This window comes from Microtus ochrogaster, unplaced genomic scaffold (genome assembly GCF_000317375.1).
Source record: "Microtus ochrogaster isolate Prairie Vole_2 unplaced genomic scaffold, MicOch1.0 UNK8, whole genome shotgun sequence".
NCBI lineage: Eukaryota > Metazoa > Chordata > Mammalia > Rodentia > Cricetidae > Microtus > Microtus ochrogaster.
Genome location: NW_004949106.1, coordinates 10,332,609 through 10,349,678, shown reverse-complemented (window position 1 = coordinate 10,349,678; position 17,070 = coordinate 10,332,609). Strand labels below are relative to the sequence as shown.

Below are 17,070 nucleotides of genomic sequence, written 5' to 3'. Positions count from 1 at the left end.
AACTCACAGAGATCCGCCTGCCTCTGCCTCCCGAGTGCTGGGATTAAAGGCGTGCGCCACCACCGCCCGGCTCTCCGTAGCTTTTGGTTCCTGTCCTGGAACTAGCTCTTCTAGACTAGGCTGGCCTGGAGACTCAGATTCTTGAGGGCAGAAGGCCATGTGACAAGAGGCAGAGAAGGGAAGGCCAAGAATAGAGGATCACCGGAAGCTAGGAAGAGGCGGGAAGGACTGCCAGAGTCTTAGGAGCAATGACCCTTCAACACTTTGATGTCAGACTGGTGGCCTCAGAAATTATCCTCTGCTGTTTTAAGCTACTGTAGCAGCCCTTAATAACTAACACATGTTCCAAGAAAAAAATAAAACAAAAAACAAACCAGAACTTTAGGATAGCAGAATAGAAGGCACCAGAATAGAACACCCCTAATATTGATGTTAATGATGTCTGAAAAATCAAACTGTAAAATATAGATTGACATTGTCTATCATAATGCAGAGAAGACCTACTAACCTTCCTAGTCAATGAGAGCAGTATGGCATCCATGAAAATCCTAAAGCCGACATGCTCACCGTGAGTCTTGATATAAACCTAGAAGGGAATTGGACATTTACTGAGTGAGTGTAAAAGCCCCAGCAGACGTTGCTGAAGAAAAGACTTGTGAAAAGCTGCACATAGGATGATGTTTAACCAAAGTAGCCACGTGTAATCAGATGCTCAAAACATACAGAGTCCAGAAAAACAAGCACACTTTGAGCATACTGTACCTTATTGTCCTTTAACGTATAGTGACACAGGCTCTGCCTCTGTCCGAATCGTTTTGGGATTTCTGCTGCAATCTTTTCGGGATCAACAGTAGGGAAATGTGCCAGATCTTTCTGAATCTGGGTGATGTTTTCTGGACAGTTCATCTCCCGGAGCCAGGCTGCGCTGTCTTCCAAAGGGCAGTCACAGTTCTCATGATAAACTGGCCCTATTCATGCATAAACAACACAGCGGTGAACATTTCATTCAGCAACTGAATCATAGTAAACACATATGTAAATGATCTGTCCTGTCCCTTTAAGAGACAAGCCCAGCCCAAGCCCCCATCCGCTGAGCCAGGCAGATCTTCCTTCCTGCTTGCAGCCTTTCCTGTCTCTCTAGAGTAGAGGCAGCTTCTGTCTTTCCCTTCCCCTTACCCCCTCTGCTCTTCTCCAGAGTTCCCCTTTCCCCCTCTATAACCCACCAAATAAATATCCACCCTCACTCTGCATGGCATGCCTATCCGTCTGTCTCTTGCCTCCCAGGGGGACCTGCGCCATGGTTTGGCATGCCCATCCATCTGCCTCTCCTTGTAGGACTGGCTGCCCCATTGAGGTCTCTCACCTACCACGCAGCTCCCTGCCTGGGACTTGCTGCCCTTTGTGGCCCACTGTAGCCACTTGGGGAACTGCACCCTCCCTGCCTGGGACTGTTGCTCTAGGGACCTGCAGCTCACTGCCTGCCAACTAGGGGACCTGCAGCATTTTACTTTTTACTTTTATCATAACAACATACTCCATGAATTTCTGTCTGTCTTCTCTCCTATCAGCTTCTCACAGCTCTCCTTCCTATATTTTTCTACTCTGGCCTGCTTTGCACAGGAGCAAATCAAGCCAATGGGTAATAATTCATGCTCTATGTAGATATAATTCCCTACTCTGTAATTCCTACACTTAAGAATAATTGTGGGGCTGGAAAAAATGACTTAGCAGTTTAAGAGTGTTTGCTGCTCTGGCAGAGGACCTACCTATGTGAGGTTCCTAGAAACCACAACCACCTCTAACTTCAGGCCTAGGGGATCCGATACCTCTCTGGTCTGTGGGATAACAACATACCCCCACTATAGACACACATACATATAAATATTTTTTAATAATAACCAAATAGTAGCAAAAGAATGAGGAATCTGTGTTCTGAAGAATAAAACTGAAATAAATTACTATTTTACTGGTTTAGTATACAAATAAGTTTTTAGGGTGTCTACAGTACTTTTCTCAAGGGGCAAACCATTGCTAGTAACAGTGGAAGTAAACAAAGGACTCCTACCCCCTCTTTTTTTTTTTTCAGAGAAAAAGAAATATAAAGAGGTGAGGATAATCCTATAAACATATGGTCTCATTACTATCACAGTGATTAATTATATATTTATAAAACTAAATGTATAAAGAAATGGTAACATAAAATCTGCACTTGCACTGTGTTATTCCTTTCTGAAATCCTCAAATTCCATCCTGATCTACTCAATCGGTGACAATGGAATTTATATACACTTTAATGCTTCGCAGATTGGACTGTACCATGGAGTCCCATTAGAATATAAGAGAACAATTCAGACAGTTAAAAAAAAAAAGAATCTTCAATTTTCTTGTGGTTTCATCTTTCTTGAAAAGGAAAATGAGAAAGTTCTCTTCTGGTCTTATGAGAGAAAATAGCAGAGAATTTCTCTATCACAGTGGGCTCGCAATGACAACCAAACCAAAGATCAGTCCCTTTTTCTGCTTCAAGCCACCTCACTGGCCTCAAACTCACAGAGGTACTTGCCTCTGCGCTCCTCAGGGACCTGGTATCAAAGGTGGTGCCACTGGCAATTTTAGTGATGATTATCAGTTACTTTTCCTTCCTTCCTTCCTTCCTTCCTTCCTTCCTTCCTTCCTTCCTTCCTTCCTTCCTTCCTTCAAGAATTATCTATGACAAGTATCTAACTTGATTTTTTTATTTACTTATTATTTTCCATTTTTATTATACGTATAGGTGTTTTGTTTGCATGTATATCCTGTAGTGCCTTTGGAGGCGAAAAGAGGGTATCAGACCCCTGTCCTGAAGTTATAGGCATGAACTGCCATTATGTGGGCTGGGAACCAAACCCAGGTACTTTGCGAAAGCAATCTGTTCTTAACCACTGGGCAATCTTTTCAGCCCTGGTGATTCTTTTTTATAGCTAAGATTTGCACATACATGAACATGAAATAAATAAAGTCTGAAGTAGTACAGCCTAGAAGAGAGAATGGTTTCAATGGTAAGTATGGTTTTCTGAGACTTTGTTTCAATTTCATATATTCATATACACATCAATTTTCATATGTATATATGAAAGGTATTTATATATATAAAGGTATGTTATATCTCTTATAAGCTGTGTTCCAAAAGATTTATAAAATCTTGTTGTACATTATGCATTAAAAACCTCTCTAATGGCAAAACACTTATTATTACAAATTATGTGTCTATGGATGCAGGTGCCTTTGGACAGATACCCTCTTCCCTGAAGCTAGAGTTCCAGTTGGCTGTAAGCCACCTACATGGCTGCTGGGACCCAAACTCTGCTCCTTGGGAAGAGCAGCATGCGATCCCCACCACTGAGCCATCCTTCCAGTCTTCAAACTTGATTATGCTCACTGATGTGTCTTTAGGGAGTAACTTCTCTAGGAATGTTTCTTGGTCTTCAGTGAATTATACTCAGTGTCTCTCTTTTGGCAGGCCTCCTAATTTAGCTTTCAATTAATGAAACAGCTAGTGTTCTCTTTCAGTGAAAAAAAGTATGCTAAGTTTTTTGAAGGAATTCTTCTTGATGGCACATGTATTTCTGTGTTCAGATCCTATCATAAAATTTCATTTCAAAATACCTCTTAAAACATAAGGAGACTTGGCCACATGTTGACCGTGGTGCTTAACCTCTATCTTCAGACTTCTGTAGCTTGCATACATTCTGTATCTCACTATGAAGGACCCATCTTTTCGATCTAAAACTTGGACGCCAACTCTCGTAAATTGCTCATCAGGCGCTGAGATTTTAACCTGGAACACCTTTTCACCTGGCGAAGATGTGAACCTGTGATGGGAAGAGAGCTATTTTAAGAGCAAACACACGCTGCTTATTCTGTTCAGGTTATAAAGGGTGTGCATTCCGCCACATCCTAAGATACCGTCGCTTGCTTCTCTCTTAGGCTTTTAGTACCAGAACCAGTAGGATGGATCAAACGTGAGAAATGAAGATAATAATAACAGAAAATACTTCAACTAGACAGTTGCCAGGGGATACATTAAGACTATCAATCTATTTAGCAAACAAATAAAAAAATAATTATTTATATCAGCCTGCTCATCACGTCTGGTAATTTATCTTTCATTATATGGTTACTTCAAGGATGAAGCCTTATTTTGAAGAACTGCTCTTAATGCCTCAAAAAACAAAAAGTAGTATTCTTGGTGCTGGAGAGATAACTCAGTGGTTAAGAGCACTTAGCGTCATATAAAAAAGGACTTAGTGCAGGTCCCAAGGCTCACAACTACAGGCAGGTCCAGCTCAAGAGATCCATGCCCTCTCTGGCTTTCTCCAGCTCCTGGCCTCATGTGTGGCTATATACCCCAACCCACATTCACACAAATAAAATACTAGCATTAAAGAACGTCTAATAAATATATTAGTACTCTAAATGTTTAGTTATGGGAAAAATCAAAATAACTGGTCTATCATATCAGCAACACAGTTCCTGTATTTGGGATGTATTTAGTTTTTAGTATTTAGTTTTCCCAGTTGTACTATCTTTCTTAAAACAGCTTGTGGGAAAACACTTAAAAAAATAAAGGAGTTTTGTTTAGCCTCGAGTCCCATCTAAAGAGCTAAGGAAAAAACTGTTATTATAGCAATATTTTTATACTTTATTGAATACATATTTCGGAATCATTTTCAAAGTTACAGAGAAAAATAATTTGGAAAGAAAAGCCTGTTATAACCAGATGTACACAATACTAAAATATTCTGGAATCTAAACTGTCTGGAGAAAAGTTGAGGCAGATAAAAATGAGGGGCAAAAACCAAAACAAAGAGCAACAAGAACTTTGTAATTTGAAACTGCGATCTCAAATAGTTGAGGAGCCATTTCTCCACTTACTGTTCTCCTGAGGTATCCACTGCCCGAATGTAGAAATAGCGGGCTGGAAGGACCACGTCTGCTTTTAGCCCGGGACCCCATATTTCGCTCTTCTCTGGGCTCAGTCTCCTCTCTCCGCCGGTCTGGGCAAGTGCTGGCACAGTCCCCAGAAAAAGGCAGGAAAGCAGCGAAATGCTGAACATTTACAAGACCGACTGTCAGAAGATCCACGGATAAACGCCAACGTGCTAAGTGGACGGAGCTAGCCTGGGTAGGTAGGGGCACGGTGGCCAGTCCTAGCTGCAGCTAAAAAAGCAGCAGGTCTCTGAAGTGTTGCTTGATGTGCGGGGTCGGAGCGCGGGTCTCCACTGTGCCAGAGAATGTCACACCCCAAGCGCTGGCATGTCCAGGAGAAAAACTCCACTCGTTCTGCTGAACCGGGTAAGAACCGCAGAATCCTCTTTCTCTGGACAATGACAAACTTGTGTTACCCCCTGCCACTAGAGCATCATTTTGGGGACGAATCCGTCGCAGGTTCCAGCCAAGGTGGGAGGCGAAGGATTGGCCTGCGCGGCGGCCCGGCTTAGTAAGATCTTCTGCTAGTGGATGAGTGGGTCAAAGTGGACACGCGTCTCCGGCCCTCGGCTCCCTGGGATATGTAGTCCACCATAGGACTAGCGGAAATCCTGCCAGGGGTCCCCCCCCCCCTACTGTTTTTCCCACCTCCTTTTAAAATTTCGGCTCGCCGCTTTCCGGGAACCCTTAAATACTACAGTTGCGCAACAGGGGACTGGCACGCCTGGATTCAGCTACGATTTCCCAACAGAAATTTTGCCCACCGTACCCACCGCACCTGCAAATGGCAGGTATTTATTAAATGATGAAAGATATCCAACCACCCGGCTCCAAGGTCCTGGCGCTGTCCCTGTGCGTTGGAATGGGACGAAAGACTCCGGGCCTAGGGTGGGAGGCGCGACAACACAGATCTGTTGTTGCCTTCCAACACCGGAGTTCCTCGATCCAACAGAGGCATTCCCCAGTGGTGGGCCGGGCCCTGGGACTGGTCAGCGGTGCGCTCCGCATCTCCGCAGCGCCGCCATTGCCTCGTTGCCGCCCCTCCGTGGAAGGATCTCGGCCGAGCTGTATTTCTGAGGAGGGAGAGGTTCAAGGGCTAGAAATCACTGAAACAAAGCTCGGCTTTGGGGTGCATCCGTGGGTACCTGTTTACACTCGGCAGGAGCGGGTTTCCACGCTGCACTAACGGGTCTCGGGCACCCCGCTTGCAGTGGCCATCCTCTTTCCATGCACACGCGCATCTGGGCCAAAGAAGTCGCAGGCTGGGTCCCTCACTCCACCGGGCAAGGGGCGTGGAAAACTCAGACCCCCGGTGGCTCGGTGAGCTAAGGCGTGGGGATTTTTTTTTTTTCTCCCGCTATTGTTGTTATTGGTGATATCAGCTCCTCCATCGCGGCCTTCCCTCCCGGCTCCTGGGTTGTCACAGCCGGCTTGCTACCCGCCCCCTCCAGTCCCCCTCAGGTTGGAAGCGGCACCCCCGACGGGCCTGCTCGCGCTCCCCCTCCTGGCGAACCTTGTCTTCCGGCGGGGAGTGAGGGAGCAGGCCCGGAGGAGCTCAGGAGGCTTTAGCAATCCTCGGCCGGTGGGGAACCGGGGACACCGGACTCTGGCTTGGCTACCGTGGACTGGGGAGTGGGAACCCTGCAGAGGCCCGCTGCTGCAATTGCGCTCCCGGGTCTGCTCCGCCGGCACCGGCACCGCGGTCACCTTCAGGTGGCCTCGGAGCCTCAAAGAGGGGACGGTGGGAGGTCTCTCGGCTTCCCAGAGCCTGGGCTCTATAAGAGGGCACCGTGAGCTGCAGGAATCCGTTACCCGCAGGTAGGCCGCCCGGAGATGGTCTGATGGCCTAGGCTAGGGAACAGGAAATTGTGCTCAAAATGCTGATGGAGAAGGGGGTCCAGGCTGGTGTCTTAGCGTTTCTCAACGATCCTTAGCAAAACACTTTTCTGTTCTGCGTCTCAGTTGTTTCCTATACAGAATATTGATTATACTATTTGTCAGATGTTGAAAGCTTTATTGAGATTTTATAAGATGCCTAGTTCTCTACTGAACGTGGTGTTTAGGCACGTTAGACACGAAAAGCACATGACTTGAAAAGCACATAACCAGCTATGTTTATTTGGCAGAACTGTTCATTCCAATGACTTTCACAAGTCATCTCTTTAGTGGGGGTCCATACTACTCGGGAGATACTGTGAGTAAATTGTGAAACTGAGCTGTATTCCTGCAGTCGTTCTCATTACCAAGCCTTAAAATGTTAATCAAAATGAGTAGGGGACGATTACAATAATGCCTGGTGCAATGTAGGCACCTACAAAGTATTTGTTGAACCTAGCTTCTCCAAAGGCTAGGCCAGGGATACAATTGTCCTGACAACCAGACTTAAAGGAGGTAGCCATTTGTATACAAACATACATACACACGAAAGTCTTTCAGGAGGCAGCCATTTGTACACACACACACACACACACACACACACACACACACGAAAGTAAAAACATAATTCTGGAAAGAAAGGTTCCACAGTATGGACAGGGAACCTGGCCCTTTAGACCATTAATGAAAGCTTCTCTAGAAAGTGATATTTGAGTATACCTTTAAAAGATGGATGGGAGTGAATTAGTAAGGGGGGATTGGGGGGCTGGAAGACAGCATTCGGAGAACCGAAAAGTACTGTGGAAGGACAGAGGAGGAGATAGGGGGTGAGGTGGCTCTAAAGAGATAGAGTTCAGATTGATCAAGGAGTTAGCCTTTTGCTCCGAGAGGTAGGCGGGGAAGTTCTGTGAGCACCTATGCGTAGCAGGCTTTACTGTCTGCGTTCTATGCAGGGGTCAGACAGCTCAAAGGGCGGGTGGCAGGGATTCATACACAGAGATGGAAGGGGATACAAGTCCCAGACAGCTGCAGGCCAAGTGGTGGGCAATCAGTCAGCCCTTCACACCTCGGTTTTAGCCACTTACTAGAATAATCTACGTCTGTAATGGTTTGGTTTCTGGTAATTGTGCCTTCTTCGTTTTAAGAAAGCAGACTCTTAGGGAAGTCCTGAGGATGCCATGGCAGAAGCCCTTCTGAGTTCAACTGCAGAGGGGCATAGATGTGGATCAGGCATGGCGTGGGTTCTGGGTCATTTGTTTTCATTTTCCGTGAACTATCTTCTGATACTTCATCTTTTTTCTGCAATATATTTTTTACTTGTGCCATCAAAACTATAAATGTACATATTTTCAGAAATAAATAAAAACAGTGGCTCAAATGAGGAAATATTGATACCTGTCATTTTCAGGGACAGTTTCTGTAAAATATATCTTCAGGTAGGTGACAGTACTTTATGCCTTTTTTAAAGATAAAATGAGACCAAAGAGAGTGCCCTTGTCCGGTGGGCCATTGCTTAAAGCAAACAAACCAAAACCAGATGGCGACATGTTTTATTGATCAAGTGCTGTACTCATAGTCACCTTCATCTTCAAGGAAGGTCAGCCATATCTTCCCTTGCCCATTTGATTTATTTAGCCTTGGTTATTGGAGCTGAGGTCTTGCCCAGTATGGACGGCTGTCTGACTTGGAACTAACGGTGCATTTTAGTCTAGACTCAACTTGATCTGCCTCTTGAGACCTGGGGTTACAGAAATGGGCTACTAATTCAGTTTTGCTCACAATTCTTTTTTCTTTCCGTATGTTCCAAATAAACATAAACCCAGCAAACTGTGACATGTGTTGCTGGTCCCATAGTCAACATTTTATTCAAGTTGAGGAAGCTAGTGATGACAAGATAGAGTTAAGTGTCAGGTTGTGATCTGTGTCGGGCAGAGCCTGGGGTGCGTGTGATGCCCTGACTCAGGAACCTTTGTCCACTACCCCAGCTGACCGTCTGTTGTCTGTTAGTCTTCCTCACCCAACCACAGACACACTTGTGCCCCTCTGCCACGCATCTTTGAAAGACGGCCCTGAGGATCACAGATAGGAAGTAGGAAAGCAAGAATTGTAGAAATCCGGTCCTCAGAGAAGACTTGTGTGGTCTGCAGACCTCACGCGTCTTTCTCCACTGTCACCATCACAGCACCGACTGAGGAAAAAGGAGAAAGTTAAGACACCATCTGTAGACACACTAAGACTTTCTCTTCGAAGGGAAACCACTGCAGGTCCCCCCTTTGACGGTGTTGTACCTCTATCCTGAGAGCCACTCTTAGCTGCAGGTGAGGAAGAAGCCTACCTGAGGCTGTAAGGCAAAGGCGTGTCTTATAAAGGGGGAAGCTTGCTTGGCACAGATGGAGTCTCTTTCCTAGGGGTGTATTTCCTTAAATCCGTGGATGGTGTACGTGGCCTTTAGCTCGTTCATCTGGGAGATGCTGGAGGATCCTCTGTTCATCATCATATCCGTTTCTTCGTCAGCCAGGTTGTACCATTTAATATTTGTGTGATGGCTATTAAGGAAATCATAATCTGTGACTTTCATTTAAAAAAAAAAAGTCAAAGTGACCCCAATGGGTGGGTTTAATCTTTCATCCTCTGCTTGGTCTCTGGAGCCTGGAAAGGCTTGTCTTGCTCCGTCTGGCACCTGCCTTTGATTTATTTACGGTGATGCTATGCCTCAGGAGGGACGTGTTCCTTTGTAAGGCCTCGCAGCTTCTCTGAAAGCCCTCAGTGACTATTTGAACTTGACTATTTTCTTCCTCAGAGGAATCAGGTTAGACGTGAAGCCCAGTTTTCTGAGAGAATCATCAGAAGTTAGTGACAGTAACTTTAAATTATGTTTTCTTTGCCGACTATGACCATTATCATTGTGTATGTGTTATCTCTATATACATTTTTTTAAATCATCTGACCAGTGTACTACTTTAGGTGGTATTGTTTAGACTTAATTCACATGCCATGAATTCACTATTACAATGGACACTTCAGTGGCATTTTAGAATACTCCCCAAGTTGTACTGTTACTATGTTTTACTGTGTTAGTTATGGAATATTTTCATTATTTCAAAGAAAAGGCTCATCATGCTGAACCCTCCTTCATCCCAAGGCAACTGCTAAGGTGTACTCTGCTTTGTCGACTAGCCGCTTCTGGATTTTTTTGTGTAAAATTGGACTCTTCAGGGATCAGTTCCTTTGTGACTGGTTTTTTTATATTAAAAAGTTTCCAAACTCCATTCATCTTGTATCAGGATCAGGAGTTCCTAATGCGTAGTAGTGTCTCATGAATGGACATGGCACCTCCATCCATTAGTCAGATACGAGGCTTTGGGTTTCTTTCACTTTTTGCCATTATGAGGAATGCTGCTCCTTGGGGGTGTGGCCTAAGGTTCCTCTATATGTCTAGAAGGCAAATTCCAGACTACATACATAGTCAGTGTTTAAAAGTATGAAAAACTGTTTGGTAAGTCCACCAGACCATTTTATATCTCTAACACGAAGGACCTGATTTTGCACACACTCCCCAACATTCACTGTTGCCTGTGTCCTTTTATTACAGCCATTTTGGTGGGTATGAGTGGATAAAACCATTGTGGCTTTGATTTGTGTTTCCATAGCAACTAGAGATAATGAGATTCTTTCCATGAACTCATTGTTCATCTCTATAATGCCTTTACAAAGACATGACCTCCCTCCCTTTTTTGGGGGTGGGGGTTTGGGACAGGCTTCCTCTCTAGCTTTGGTTCCTGTCCTGGAACTAGCTCTTGTAGACCAGGCTGGCCTCGAGCTCACAGAGATCCACCTGCCTCTGCCTCCTGAGTCCTGGGATTAAAGGCGTGCACAACCACGACCCACTGACTTTCCCCTTTTTAACTTGATTATTTGTATTTTATTCTTGTATTTTGTTTTAATTTCATTTTTGTGTGTGTGTATGTGTGCAGGTACACATGCGTGTGTGTACATGTGTGTGGAGGTCAAAGGTCAACATTGGGTGTGTTCCACATTACTCAATCTTATTTTTCTAAAACAGGGTCTCTCACTGTACCAGAACCTCACTGATTTAGCTAGAGTGTTAGCCAGCTAGCCCTAGGGATGCTCCTGCCTCTTCTTATGCAGAGCTGGCTTTATGGCACACCCAGCTTTTTCTTTTTTTAGTGTGGATGCTTGAAATCCAGCTCAGGTCCTCATATTTGCATAGCAAGCACTTAGCCAACTCAGCTGTATTCCCCATCCCCTAAGATAAGTGTTAATATAAGGTAGATAGTTGGTCATCATAACTCAGGATGTATGGTCATAAAATCAACATGCATTGACTGCAGATGTATGAAACATACTCATTATAGTTTATTGCCATTCATCAGGCCTGCTGGATAGACAATCAGTCTTTCTCCTTTGTCTTTTCTTAGGATTCCGTTCGTCAAATCTCAAGCTTCCATAGAATGCGATGAGAATTTGCCAAAGTTGATTTTCAAAAGAGAGAGAGGGTTGCGGCTTATTCCTAGGAACAGAGACGTCTGCCATTGCCTTCGATGCCTCACGTTGCAGAAGCTGGAAGAGCCACTGATTCTGGACATGGTGAGCCCAAAGCCGAGAACAAGTCCCCAGAAGAGGAGCTACAAGGTGCTGTACAGTCTTTTTGCACAAGTGCCTCAGGAGCACCCGTGGGCCCCAGAGGAGATGGTCATTATCCTTCAAGCTGTCCAGTGACTCATACTCGGGAAAAAATCTATGCCATCTGTTCCGATTATGCCTTCCTCAACCAGGCAACCTCCATCTACAAAACTCCCAACCCAGCCCGTTGCCTCACTGATAATAATACCTCGCTTTCTGCTGAAAACAGTCCAAGATACATTGGTGTCCCACCTGGTACATCAGACATAATCTATAACGAAGAAAATAGCTTGGAAAACTTATCCACCAGCCTGGGCAAGCTACCTCTCGCGTGGGAAATTGATAAATCGGAATTTGATGGGGTAACCACAGATTTGAAACACAAATCAGGTAAGAGGGTACAGTGACCTTCACAAGTGAAAACAACCAGAAAACCATGCCAAGTATTGCTAAATCTTGCCGTGACATATTTTCTGTTTCTGAACAAGGAACATCGCTACCATCATGTATGTCATTGCAATTTCTTTGTTTTGTTTTTTGTTTTTTTTTTTCTTTAAAGTAACCCTGGTCTTAGTTATTCCCTGAACATACTATCCATGTGATCTTCTGACCTTATGTGTGCATTTTGGGAGCTTTGAAAAGAAAAAAAGAATAAAATATAAGCATTAAAGATAATTATACGGTTGCTTAGAAAAGGCTAATGACGGCTACTTTGATTATTTTGATTGCTGTGATTTTGTAGTTTTGCAGGGCATGGGCATATTTCCTAATGTAGGAGATATCAAGACATTTTTGTTTTAAAATTTTTTGGATGTAAAAAGAACATCTGTTTTGATCAAAGTTGATTTTTTTGTAGCTGCTATATTTTTAAGTCTATTTTATTTCTCACAAGTGTGAATGCAAGCAAGCAAGCAAGCAAGCAAGCAAGCAAGCAAGCAAGCAAGCAAGCAAGCAGTCTCTCTTCTCTTTCCCATTTCCTTCCCTTCTACCCCTTTCTTTATGTGTATCTCTGACTGCCTACCTGTTTGTCTGTCTCTGTCTGTCTGTCTGTCTGTCTGTCTCTCTCTCTGTCTCTATGTCTTTCTGTCTCTCTACCTTTCTCTCTCCCTCTCTGACTGAATTGAAACTGCAAGCTCTGTCTTTTAAAGACAGTTCTGTTCTTGGGTTGGGCCATTAGTCCTGACTGTCTTGCTTGGGGTCTACTCTGTGCATGAGTGGTCCAGGTCCTAGAACAAGCTTTGGGCCACATTTATACACAGAATTTGGGCCTCTCTCTTTGGTAACTTTCCTGTTTTCAGGTTCCTGCCCACCTCTTTTGGTGGTAATTGCCCAGAACTCTTGTCTTGTGCTTCCTTAAGGAAAAACAGTGGCTGATGTTCCTTCCTTTGCTTTCCCCTCCCTTCTCTGTTCTCTGGAGACAGAGTTCTGGCTCTGTACTCCAGCCTGGCCTGTAATTCTTTTCATTTAAGGTTATTTATTTTATTTTTACTCGGTATGTGTAGGTGTTTGTCGGCATGATGTCTAATGCTCTCAGAGGCCAGAAGAGCTTGACGGATCCAGGAACTGGAGTTGTCGATGGCTGTTAACCGCCACGTGAGAGTGAACCCAGGTCTTCTGCAAGAGCAGCCATTGCTCTTAACTGCTGAACCAGCTTTCCAGCCCTCTGGCCTATAATTCTTAATCTTCGTGCTTCAGTATTTTTGAGTACGGGGATTACAGGTGCATGCCACTACATACTGCTCTGGGCTTTAATTTCTTTTCTCTCCTCATACTTTTCTCCGTGAATGTGTCTAGCAGGAGAGGGCTCAATGAGTGTTTTCTGGTGAGGGTTGGGAAGAACAGACAGGGTACAGAGCAGTGGACAAAGGTCATTCTGTATGCTATGCTCTCGCTTCTTCCTTGACATTGTTTTCTTCCCGCAAGTTCAGTAAAACGTTGGCTGTAGAACCACATCTCCTTGGCGGTATGGAGATCTCTTGCCGCAATGCGTGTGCTCATTCACCCCTGGGGGAATCACAGCAACACTCCCACACCAAAAGCAGCTGAGGGACGGACTCGCAGAACCCAGTAAGGGAAGGATGACGGAGTGACAGGGCAGTCTCCGCTCACTGAGGTCGCAATCTTGGTGTGTCATTAGTCTCACAACTTGGAGTGCCTGGTAACAATTACCCAGGGGATTAAGTCATCCAGAGGCAAAGGAGGGGGTCCCAGCGAGAGTCACTTTTCTGTTTTCTGTCCTCAGAAAACATTTTTTTTTACCAATAATGGCCCAAGGAGATTTAGTTCACGTCTGCAAGTGGCTGCTAAGCTCCAAAACACGTTTTGTGTATGCTGTGTCTGCGAAGACACAGACGGAATAATTAAACAGGCGGGGAACTTGTGTCTGGATTGTAGAGTGTTCAGTGCATAATACTTTACAGATGTCCCGTGTGGAGGAAAATTTCCTGAGTCCCAGCTGGTTATAGGAGCTACATGGTTATGGTTCTGTAAGCATTTGGTATAGTCTACATAATCTGTGTTTGATACCACAAAAATAAAATCTTAGCCTTAATTTTCATATGAGATTTGATTATTTCATTTAAAATAGATATCAGAAAGATATTACTGTATCTGAGTATAGCTGAAAGGAAAGTTATTATTTTAATAAAATTAGCCTTGGGTATTATTAGTATTTTAATATGTACCCTATTTTGAGCAGATAAAATATCAACATGTTTCAGAAATAAATAAATAAATAAATATCAAAATTAAACAAGGTAAACTCTCCCTCTCATTTTTGCCTCTCTTGTCCATGTTCCGTATCTCTTCATCCCCAGTAAGCAGTCATTACATGTCTTTGGGAAGATTGTGTGTATGTGTGTGTCTGTGTGTGGGGGGGGCCCACATAGAGGACGCTGTGTTTTGCACTCTGGTTCCTAGTGCAGCGCTTCGTTTTAATAATGTAACTAACGTACGCTTCACTCTGAATTCATTTTGAGGTCCCTGGGGCCTGAAGCTATTATTGGACAGAATGTCATCACGCCAGATCCAATGCCTTAATAGAATTATGTTTATGTGGGTTTACTTGTCTTACAGAAAGGATTCATTTTCAGGAAAGCCATCTAGTTTAATTCTTTCCTGTTGCTAACTTTAAGTTGTAGATGTGGCTTAAGAATTTTGGCCTGGTTATTTTACCAGCTCCAAGAGACTAGCTTTGGTCTTGGATACGTTCTTCATAGCCAGTGCCGTTTCTGGCGGTTCAAATTATTTTTAATTCTCTTCTTGCTTTCTTTCTAGGGAAGAGCGCTATTCTAGAAGGCACGGGCAGTACTTCGAGATGTTTGCAAATACCGTTTTCAGAGTGCTTAGCAGTGCCTCTCTAATTCTGTTGTGCCTTCTGGTGTGGTGGTTTTCCTCATCTGAACATTCTCCTGCTTTATCCTTTTGTCCTGCAGGCAATGCAAAGAAACAAATTTCCAAGAAAAAAACTTCAGATAAGAAAGGGAGGCATCAGAGGGAGTGTCCCCAGCACTCTCCTCTTGAAGACGTGAAACAGCGGAAAGTCTTAGACCTCAGACGATGGTATGTGGCCATGCTAGTTTTTACTTTCTGGTCTTAAAAACATATAATGCAACATTAATTTTGCTGGGTATAAGTTAATAAAATTGTATTTATTATGGTCTCCTTTAGTTCTAAGATTGTCTAAATACTTTAGGTTTATCTCAGATTTTGGAAGTAGACTGACTGAGCTGGGCCAGTGTTCCCTCCACTTTCCTGGCCATCCGTCTCATTTTGTGTATCCTCCTGATGGTAGGCTGCTTTGGATGATACTTAAATTTCTATGTAGTTGTTTGCCTGGTTGTTTTTCGTTGTCAGATTACATAAGTATGTATTTCTGAAAATGGCTTTTTAGCTTAAAGTAAGTACTGCCACACCTGATAAAATTAGCAATATTTCTTTTGCATATAGCTTCCAGACTAGCTTAACATTTTCTAGAATGTTCTAAAAGTTGAACGCGCTTGCTTGTCATGGCTTATTAGTCTCAATTTATAATCTCTATCTTTCTCCTTTTGTCTCTGTCTCTCTCTGGGGGATTTTGTGTTTCTCTTTTAAATCCTGTGACAGGTTCTGCTCTAGGGCTTCCTGCCCAAGAGTTCATGTAGACATGGTGGGTGATAAAAGGGTGTTCTTTGATCTAAGTAGAAGAATCTCTGAACCTCTTCACATCATGGGACAGTGATTTGCTTTCTTTTCCTAGTATTTCAGAAGTTACAAACAATCTTGAACCCACTCAACTGGGCATTTACATAGACATTTGAGTATATATTACACACACACACACACACACACACACACACACACACACACACACACACACATATAAAGACGTATACTTCTGTTCTGCATCTTTCCCGTTCATTCAAGTCAAGAAGCTGTTTGATTTCTCAGGTACTGCATAAGCCGGCCACAATACAAGACTTCCTGTGGTATCTCCTCCCTGATTTCTTGTTGGAATTTCCTCTACAGCACAATGGGAGCTGGGAAGTAAGTATGCCAGGCTATTGCTATCACCAAACTCCAGATCTGAAAGTAGTTAGAAGGAAACCGGGTGTGGTGGCACATGCCCTCAATTCCAGGACTTGGGAGTCAGTCAGAGACAGGCGGATCTCTGTGAGACTGAGCTCAGGCTGGTCTACATAGTGAGTTACAGAACAGCCAGGGCTACATAGAGACCCTGTTTCAAGAAGCAAAAAAAAAAAGGGGGGGGGAGCTGGAGAGATGGCTTAGTGGTTAAGAGAACTGCCTGCTCCCCCAAAAGTCCTGAGTTCAATTCCCAGCAACCACATGGTGGCTCACAACCATCAGTAATGAGATCTGGTGCCCTCTTCTGGCCTGAAGAACAATGGATATCTAATGAATAAATCTTTTTTTTAAAAAAAGTAATGTGAAGGCATTTTTTTTTTTTTATAATGGAAGACTCTAAGAGTAGATTTTTCACAAGCTGAGAGAAAAAACGTGCATATTGCTATAAGCCTTTCAGGCTAAAATATTTGCATGTATTCTTTTCAACCAAATAAAAATGAAAAGTATCCCTAAGACTGTTTGCACAGATTGTATTTGTGGATGACTGGACTGTGAATGAAAGGAAATATTTCTCTTGTAGTCTCCCACCTATTACCCAAGAAGATGCGTTACATATTTTGGGCTTCCAACCCCCATTTGAAGATATTAGGTTTGGTCCTTTCACTGGAAACACGACACTCATGAGGTACGGAGCTGCCCCTGTAGGGACAACACCTTGTTTCTACTTCTGTGAAGTGATAATGCTGTAGTGTGTGTGGACAGTAAAAGATAGGCGTTGATGCGGGGTCCCAGGCTCCCTTAGAGATGCCATGTGTGGGCTGTGCTTGGGTTTCTGTACAATTAGAACAGTGGCCCTTCCTTGTTATGAAACTATTGCTATGAGTGATTCTTCTTATTTTCAGATGGTTTAGACAAATTAATGACCATTTCCATGTGAAAGGGTGTTCTTATGTTCTGTATAAGCCCCACGGGAAGAACAAAACAGCCGGAGAAACTGGTAGGTGAAAATGAACACACCTACAC

At 43.8% G+C, this 17,070-nt stretch overlaps 2 protein-coding genes across 6 annotated transcripts in view; one reads left to right on the top strand and one right to left on the bottom strand.

Annotated features, from left to right (window-relative positions):
* Positions 1-5,825, bottom strand: part of Kdelc1 (KDEL motif containing 1) — a 13,891-nt gene extending 8,066 nt beyond the window's left edge. The window contains exons 1-5 of one of the 2 annotated variants that reach the window (XM_026788888.1): positions 5,744-5,825; positions 4,912-5,356; positions 3,643-3,848; positions 763-968; positions 509-586 (exon numbers count right to left, since the gene is read on the bottom strand). In XM_026788888.1, coding sequence (XP_026644689.1) covers positions 509-586; positions 763-968; positions 3,643-3,848; positions 4,912-5,093 — 672 coding nt within the window. In that variant the 5' untranslated portion in view covers positions 5,094-5,356; positions 5,744-5,825. Of the gene's footprint in view, positions 1-508; positions 587-762; positions 969-3,642; positions 3,849-4,911; positions 5,526-5,743 lie in introns of those variants that run through there. The other variant, XM_005366398.2, reaches the window with a different exon arrangement.
* Positions 5,598-17,070, top strand: part of Bivm (basic, immunoglobulin-like variable motif containing) — a 21,635-nt gene continuing 10,162 nt past the window's right edge. Inside the window, exons 1-6 of one of the 4 annotated variants that reach the window (XM_026788890.1) lie at positions 5,598-5,756; positions 11,280-11,874; positions 14,919-15,045; positions 15,913-16,008; positions 16,628-16,732; positions 16,950-17,044. In XM_026788890.1, coding sequence (XP_026644691.1) covers positions 11,403-11,874; positions 14,919-15,045; positions 15,913-16,008; positions 16,628-16,732; positions 16,950-17,044 — 895 coding nt within the window. In that variant the 5' untranslated portion in view covers positions 5,598-5,756; positions 11,280-11,402. Of the gene's footprint in view, positions 5,757-6,213; positions 6,286-6,493; positions 6,784-11,279; positions 11,875-14,918; positions 15,046-15,912; positions 16,009-16,627; positions 16,733-16,949; positions 17,045-17,070 lie in introns of those variants that run through there. The other 3 variants (XM_026788889.1, XM_026788892.1, XM_005366395.3) reach the window with 3 other exon arrangements.